Below are 8959 nucleotides of genomic sequence, written 5' to 3'. Positions count from 1 at the left end.
TGAGATATCAAAAAAGTACTCCAGAGTGTTGTTCAGCATGGGGGTGAGTAGAAAATGAAGGCTAATCATGTTTTGGGTGTACTATTCCTTTAAGTTAAAATCCATGTCTGTTTTATGTGCTCCTTGCACATATCTAAGGAAATCCCAATAAAACCCATAAAGATTGCGGCAAAAGTAAACAATGTATAAACCACATGTCTCTAATTTGCAGACATATTTAAAACAAAGTCAGTTAAAGCAATTCAAATTGGTCTTACCTCACTGTGTGGCAAACTGTGGTGGAAGCCCACCATGTCTGAAACTAGCTTTTCTGATCTTGTTGTGTAGAGTCGTCTGGGGATCTGAAAAATAGAAAAATAAGCATATTTTAGTTTTTTGCTCTTCAAAATTTTGTTAAATCCTCAGATCTGCTACAAAGAAATCTACCCTCTACAAAAAAAAAGTGGCTCTCAGGTCAGAGGTGAAACCTACAAAGCAGAAATCGGGGGGAGGGGGTTGCTTTGGAGAATTTGTGTGTTATTGAGAAGTTGACAGCCTCAGTGCAGCAACTAATCAAACTCTAAACCGTTATTTTGCTATAAAAAAAGACTATTATTGAGCAGATGGCCAGAGATTGGTGTTAGTGGTCAAACTGGTTAGCTGATTATATAGCTCAACTCATTGTACCTCAATACTCAGGCGTATATTTTCAACTGAGGCAAAATGTTCCTGCTCAGACTGTTGGGATTGGGAAGAGGCAGAGCTTGAGGGACATGGTAGGGTGGAAACATGAGTTAGGACACCGTCATCATTTTCAAATACTGGGTTCTCCCTCAAAGTGTTCTCAAAGGCATAGGGTGCGTGAGTGTGCCTGCGACGTAAAAAGATGAGCAGACGCACACAAAGGCTTTTAAAGCAGCAACCGACACCCTGTGCATGACAAGGACAGGCTATGCAAAACAAATGGAAAACAGGATTCAAACTTACACCAAAGCCACGGCCTTTCTGGTTCTTATGCACTTCTTGTTGATGAATATTAAAATGCCAATGACGGCACAAACGAGGCATAGACTCCCCACGAGGCAGGTGACAAGTAGAGAAGGATCCAGAGGCACTGATACCAGTTCGTTGCAGCGTTCTCCATGGTAGTGCCAGTATTTCCCTACAGGACATCTGCAACAAAGGGCAGAAAATACAGAGAAGACAAACAGTCAAGACAAACAACCCTGTGCCCTCCTGAGGAGGATTTAAAGAACCCTTTTCACCTTAAATCATTCTTCATTTGATTGCCCAATCAGAGAGAGAGCCCATAGATGCATAAGAACATGCATATTATTACGACAATATTTTATTATCAGGTCCAAAAGATCTTAATACATGAATTCAAAAATTTGTATGAATTTCTAACATTTAATATCTTTATCATTTCACTATGAAATCAATGCAAACCAATCTGGTTATTTGTGAAAGACTAGTTTTTAAGAGATATGTCATTAGAGGTTTCAGCTACAACTGCAATCAAGCATTTTCAAATAATGGTATGCAAGGGAATTCAGAGCCGCTCTTTGCCTAACGGCTTGATTTCAGCTACACTGGGGGGGTTTGAGTATTAACTGCCTGCCCATAATCAGCATAAATGCCTTTTACAGCTTGAGCAAATGAGGTTTGCTCAAGCTGTATTTAATGGGAGGCGTAAATTCAAACCGGAGGCTCTTAGCTGCCTCCATTCCACCACTAGTGTCAGAATTCAGGGGAGGTGCATCTCTAACCTAGATCTATCTCATGCAGATCTGCTGCACTCAGCACCAATATTTCCTGATCTTGTTCATTGTCAGACTCGTTCATTTATTCATTTCAATAAAACTTTCCAACTGCTGCTTTTGAATTTACTTTTTAAGAATTACAAAAGCTTCTAATTAAGAGACCAAGATCTTTCTTAAAAAAATATTTTTCTTAAATGTTGAATTTTATTTTCCTAACCTAATAAATGTGCTTAAATTAAAGGTTATAGTTTTTAGAGCTTTTGACATTATTTGCAGTAGCACTGCTAGGTAAAGATAACCTGACTCCGTCAGATGGATTTGCTCTGCATATCCATCTGGAAACCTTCCGTTGAAAAATGGATGACGGAGGAGACTCATCCACGACCTCCGACACTAAACTCTCCTCCTCTTGCATGTTTCCTCTGTCCATAGCGTTCCTTGACAGCGTCGTTTCTAAGTCACCAATTTAGTGCAACTTGGTCCCAATGGAATTTCCCATTGGGAACCTGCTAGCACTAAGTTGCTAACTGGTTAGCAAGATGCTTCCCACAAACCGGCCACAACCAAAAAGCTTGCGAACCTTCCACCACAAGAACCTCGCCCTCTCGATAAACGATCAATCACTTTTACATTATTCACTCGTGTAAAGTTGTAATCTGACTCCGCCAGATGGATTTGCTCCTCATATCCATCTGGAAACCTTCCGTTGAAGTCATTTTGGGAAGGGGCGAAAATACTGGTTAGCTGATTGGCCTATGTTGGTGATAGACGGGCCAAATAAACCAATCAGATCAACGAAGCATATGACGTACTAACAGAGCGACGACGAAAACACAACCACAAGCCAGGCTACTCTTGCCGAAACCAGTCGGGAGAAGAGCAAAAACATCTTTTCCTCTGAGAAAAGCCTCCAGAGCAGTGTTTTGCTCTTCTTTCAGTGAAGAAATACTCTGTAATTCCGATAAAACTTGCTCGATAGCCACGCTAACGCTAGTTTCATCGGCTGAAGCCGCCATGTTCTTCGGACTGAACTGTCGCGCTTCTCACTGCGTCACGCCTCAACCCGCCTCAAAGCCAACGCTGATTAGACGTTCGTTTGGTGAACAGCTCCAAATTTTCTTTAACGGAGAGTCTCCAGACTGATCAGCGATTGAAGCCTTGAAAGCTCGCGAGATCAGGATGGTCTCAAGGGCTAAGGTAAAGATGCATGAAAGATGGAATATGTTAGTATCGCAGGAAAACCCTCTAAAAAAGAGCATATAGATCAAGGTATTCGTTGTTCAGTTTATTCGTACCTGCAGGTGACTCCATGACCTGGGATTATTTCACATATTCCTCCATTCATGCAGTAGTCTGGCTGCAGAGAGCAGGTATTCTGACAGGGCAGTCCATCCACGGTGCTGTAGCCAGGATCACACAGACACTCAGCCTCGTTGGTCAAACTGTTTACCACACAGCGTGAAAACTCGTTGCAGGCCAGGAACTTGCAGGGATCTGCTTGGTCAGCTGAAGCCAGCAGGGTTGAAATTTCACCAAAAAGGGCGCGTGGGATGAAAGCAAGAGCAGAGAGGTGTCTATTAACATATGTGCATTCTCATCCAGTCTATGGGTGAAGCGGAGAGTTTCAAGGGTAAATTAATACTTTCCTGCTTTAACTAAAGCCGTATTTTAATGTACTTACCCACAGTTAAAAACCTACTAAAAGCAAGCGTTCCCTCCATACATTACCTATGGTTTGGTAAGAGGAAATGTAGTTTCCAAATAACAATGATTAACATATCTGAAAACATTAAAACATAAAGTCACTACAAATAGCACTTTTGACTTAAGCTTGGTATTCAGGATTAAACAATAGAAAGATGCTTGGATAGCACCTAAAATAAGGGTACCAAAGCCTAAACTAAACCACTGCTGCCTAAAATAACATGAACTGAACTTTGTAAAAAGGTGTGGGTTTCACATGTTGCTGCCTACTAATTAATCAGCTCTTTACTCACTCCAGAACCACCAAACACCATAATGCTCTAATTTCCTCATTTTTATATTATCAGTGGCATCAAATACTTGTTTCAGATTAACAAACACACCAATTACAAGCTACTTTTTTTATCAAAGGAGCTGCTGACGTCTTCTAATAATACCATCACTGGTCTGATGTTTAGAGTTGGCATGCTCTTGATTTTGGATAAATTCAATTTTATTTCATGTATCCGGCGCAGTAGTAGTTGTAAATTAGACTGCTGAGTAGTTTCTGCTCTACCGTCTTACAGCATAATAGAGGATTGAGTCCTCTGCATAGAGAGTTGTACTACACCTCTTAAAAACATATAGTAATTTATAAAAAGCAGAGGCACCAAGCTACTGCCCTGTGGCACACCACACAGGTCAAGATAGCAGAAGACTTTAGTGGAATGAGAGCAAATTTATATGCTTACCTATTGCCAAGGCATGAACTTGTAACTTAAAAGCAACACTAATTGAAACAAAACAAATACTTTTTTGAAGTGGCCTAATCAAAGTCTGCAGCTTAACTTCCACTTGGTCGCTGGTGCACCGTTTTCTGTACAGTATTTACATCAAACACAGCAGTACGCTTGAAAATAACACCATTTAAACTTTTACCAGTAAAGACATGTTATACATCTTTGGAAAGCTTTGATTCTCCACAATTCAACTGCCAAGTTAATTTTATGGAAACCATAAGCACCAAAGCACAGGTGATAAAGATATAGCAGCATGTTTAATCAGAATTTTTTTAAATAAAGCTTCAACTTCCTTCCTTAGAAGAGATCCTGAGGCCATATTATAAATCCAATCTGAGATTGTTTATATTCTATTTGTTCGTAAGGGTCTAAGAATAAAAAGAAATTCAGCATATTCGTAATAAACAAATTCAATAATGAGAAAATCACCACATAATGTCAATTTTTTACCGTCAGAAAAGTTTGGTCTTCATAGCTAATGCTAACCTTCTGCTAATTACCATAGCTTACACAAATATTTTGGGTCAAAGTTGAGTATGTTTGTTTTCTTTACATTTCCTTACATTGTCCCCATCCCCCCATCTCAAGCCCCCGTTTTGAGATTTGACGCCGGGACGGCCCTTGAAGCATCACAAGCGCTCCCTCTTAGCTGCTGTCTTTATGCATGATTCCCCTCATATTATGCTTAATAAAGTCTGGCTGCTATTAATTAAGTCCACATGCAATGTTCAATTCAGTTTCAATTCAGTTTATTTATATAGCGCCAAATTCACAACACATGTCATCTCAAGGCACTTCACAGTTCAACCAGATCATACAGTCAAATTGATACAAAGTTTTCTATCTAAGGAAAACCAGTTGATTGCATTGACTCATTGACTCAAATACAATCCCTCACACTAAGCATGCTTGTAGCGACAGTGGAGAGGAAAAACTCCCTTTTAACAGGAAGAAACCTCCAGCAGAACCAGGCTCAGTGTGAGCGGTCATCTGCCGAGGCAGACTGGGGTTCAAGGAGACAGAAGCAGAGATACAAAAAGCAGCTCTAAAAGGCGGCCCCGTCCAGGAAACAATGTTCGGCTCTGCAGCAAATTAAATCACCTTTAAAACAAGGGTAAGCATGGCTAATTTAAATAGTGCAGCCCAGATATATAGCTGGGCTTAAACGGCACATAGGCAGATCTGATCCTGCATCATTTCACACTGTTAAATAATTAGATGAAAAATGTTTGTGGCCATCAAAATACTTCAGTGTGATTTTTAGGGTAAAGTTGTTTTGTAAAAGGAATAAACACAATTTGGAATCATTTGGCATATTTTGGAGAGGTTTGGATAAGCTGATGACTCCAGGAGTTAAAAGGCCTGTATCTCTGGAACTGTTATACCTACATGTCTGAAATTTTTTGCATTTGTTGTTGACTTCATGCAGAATAAAAATAAAACAATAACACATGTCTATTTTCAAGCATGTCTTTGTTGCAGCTATTCACAAAAGACCTATTATTTTCAAGAAGAAAAAAAAAGTTTTTATTTATATATTCAGAAACTAGAAGGTATTAGCTTTTAAAATGTAATATGGGCTTACAGTTCCTTAGTTATTTGCTTTTCTATTAGGTTATGCAAAAAAAAGTGATGATTATTTAAATTTAGGTGGGTGTTAAGAGGTTTTAAACATATCAGACCTGCTTACAAAAACCTGTGGTTGAAATAAAACAATTCTTAACCACAGCAATCTAAAACCCTTATTGACGCGTAAGCATTTTAGAGAATCATTGCTGCCAAACTGGGTCTAACAATTTATTATTCTAAAGTGTGAAATATATTTTCACACACAGCCATGTTTATTTTGGATATATTTAGCTCATTATATTTTGTCATTTATAAACCACTTGTTGTTTTCACTTGAGTTATATTCATCCATTTTCCATCACGCTTATCCCTCCAGGGGTCGCAAGCTGTCTACGGGGAGAGGTGGGGTACCCTGAACAGTTTTCCAATCCATCACAGGGCAACACAGAGACAAACAACTATTTACACCTAAGGAGAATTTAGAGAAGCCAATTTAAACTAACAGTCATATTTTTGGACTGATGTAGGAAGCCAGAGAGAGAGAGAACCCATGCATGCACATGGAGAACATACAAACTCCATGTAGAAAGATGTTGGTCAGGATTTGAACCCAGAACCTTCACTGCAAAAAATTCAAATCTTAATAAGTCATTTTTTCTTAAAATAACTGCATTTTTTATTGGATTGAGGGGGTAAGTGAGACACTTTCCCAATGGAACAAGACAATTTATATTTAAAATAAGAAAAAAAAATTGCATTGTCTTATTTCAAGTGCATTTTTATTTTATTATCTTATTTTAAGAGTAAAAATACTCATACCATTGGCAAATCCTCTTATTTATCTACTCAAATTAAGGTTTAATTCACTTAATTTAAGAAATCTTCACTTATTTCTAGATTGTTTTTGCAGTGTTCTTCCTGCAAGGCAAGACATTTATCATATAAATATAACAACATTTATCTAATTAGTTAATATGTTTAATATTTACAAAAAGAAAAAAATAAACAAAGATCCTTGTTATACTTAAGAGACAAATAGAGATGACAAATGATTGTAAATATCTCTTTTCTAACTAGAACAAATCAAATGAAAAGGTTATAGGTGAAGAGCTTTACAAAGACAAGCTAACACTTCACTAAGACCTGCTCACCTGGTTCAATCTCCAAAGATCGACTGTCAATCTCAATGTCAAGCCGATTAGACGCCGCGTTGCAGAAGTCCTCCAGCACGCAGTGCACAGCTTCTGTGACGTTGTAAGGTACTGGCTTGTCCAGTTTCATCCTGCTGTTTACTACCACACTCCCATTCCTGAAGTTTAGAATCTCCAGCTGCTTAAATCCAGTCAGATTGGACTGTAAATATGGCAAAAGCTGTGCAAAGACAGAAGAGAGATCAATCAGGTGCTGCTCTTAGAATGTTCAAGGATTAGTAGTATAAAAAAATTATTTCACTCCAAAAACAAACATATTTTAGTGATTATAATGAAGAGAAAATAGTTCTTAATTCATCTGAAGAAACTGACTAAAGAATTAATGCAGAATTTGTTATTGTTTCAAGTCAGTTAAGATTTTTGCTCCGTTAAAAAAAAAAAAAAAACAGAAAAACAAATTTGTAATGTTATTTATCCTCCCTTTTCATGCTCCATCAGTAACGGCACTCAAGTTTTCATTTCACAGTTGGTTTTTATTATTCAGGTCACATATAAGAGTGAATCCTATGAATAGTTCATAATTAAATTTTGATGTGAGCATGAAAGGCTGTCTTTGCTGCCACTGATTGTACAATTAGATGCAGAACAAAATAGGAGTTTGATTTATAAGCACTGGTGCAGTGAAAATACTAATTCTGGATATTAAAACGATGTGAACAAAAAAAAAAAACATGAAAAAGATGAGATATTTAATGAAATGTCTGCCTGACATGAAAGCATTCTCAAACACAAAAGCTATTTAGATTAAATAATGTGCTTTGCAGGAGCAGATTCAGGCATTCAGGTAAATAAACCCTTTACTCAGTTATAAAGTTATAGATTTAAAGCAATCAATATAGAGAAAATATATCGGCTCCACACTGAGTCTTTAAGAAATTGAAAGGGATCTACTTTTAGATCCGTTTTTAAACTAAAATTTATCTGGACTGTAAAATCAAACCCGGGCAATGAAATATGGATTTCATAAGCAGAGGTGTCAAAAGTAATAATGTTTATTACTCAAGCAGAAATATAAATCCTGCTGTTTAAAAATACTCTTGTAGAAGTTAGACAATCAACTTATTAACTTAAAAGTGTAAAAGTTCAATTTCTAAAACTACTTGAACTATAAAAGTAAAAGCAATGCAGTAAAAAATGTTAAAGACAGATACTTTAAACTTTACAGGAAAAAGCCAGTAAATTAGAATATTTTGAAAAACTTGAATGCATCAGTCTGTGTGCAATGAATAAATATAATGTACAAGTTACACCTTTTGAATGCAATTACTGAAATAAATCAAGTTTTTCAAAATATTCTAATTTACGGGCTTTTACCTGTATACTAGTTACTGCGCTGCTGTATTAAAGGAACATTTTTCTACAAATCTGGATGATAACTTCCTTATACTTAATTTTCTTAGTTTTAAAACTAATGGTTACAGTTTAACTTTGAACAACTATTTATTTTTTGCAGCATCGAATCGAAATACAAAGAAATGAATTGTCTGCATTAAACTAATTACTTTGATCTTTTTTTTAGAAACCAACAGGCCATATCAAAAATGAACTTTAATTAAAAAAAGAAATTGAATAGTCTATATTTAAAATGTAAGGAGTAGTATGTAAGTGGTAGAAGTAAAACGTTTTCTAAAAAAAAATAAAGAATCCAGTAAAATATAGACACAATTTAGGAAGCTAACAAAGTATTTGTACTTTGTTATTTGACACTGTTGTTTGAAAGCAAGACTTTACAAAATCTATCATTTATTAAAGAGCACTATTGAGCCAACAATTCTTTGAGTTTCAAAATATTTTTTCAATAAAAAAAAAATCAGATTTTCTTGGTTTATAGTATAAAAGGGGTATTTGAGGATAAGATCCCTGAAACTGTGTAAACTGAAAACATGGTTTAAATAAGAAAAACTAAATTACCTTGTTCCTTTTCCAAATTGTCATCTGTTAGATTAAAGGAATA

The 8959-nt window shown here is 36.5% G+C and overlaps 1 protein-coding gene across 1 annotated transcript in view; it reads right to left on the bottom strand.

Annotated features, from left to right (window-relative positions):
* The window catches only part of impg1 (interphotoreceptor matrix proteoglycan 1), a 53949-nt gene that overhangs the window by 1843 nt on the left and 43147 nt on the right, over positions 1-8959 (bottom strand). Inside the window, exons 13-17 of the mRNA XM_015385160.1 lie at positions 6946-7165; positions 3038-3248; positions 967-1152; positions 667-850; positions 258-341 (exon numbers count right to left, since the gene is read on the bottom strand). Of these exons, the coding sequence (XP_015240646.1) occupies positions 258-341; positions 667-850; positions 967-1152; positions 3038-3248; positions 6946-7165 (885 nt within the window). The remainder of the gene's footprint in view (positions 1-257; positions 342-666; positions 851-966; positions 1153-3037; positions 3249-6945; positions 7166-8959) is intronic.

Source organism: Cyprinodon variegatus, unplaced genomic scaffold, assembly GCF_000732505.1.
Source record: "Cyprinodon variegatus isolate N-32 unplaced genomic scaffold, C_variegatus-1.0 Scaffold332, whole genome shotgun sequence".
In the NCBI taxonomy this organism is placed as follows: Eukaryota; Metazoa; Chordata; class Actinopteri; order Cyprinodontiformes; family Cyprinodontidae; genus Cyprinodon; species Cyprinodon variegatus.
This window is presented reverse-complemented; position numbering and strand designations above follow the sequence as displayed.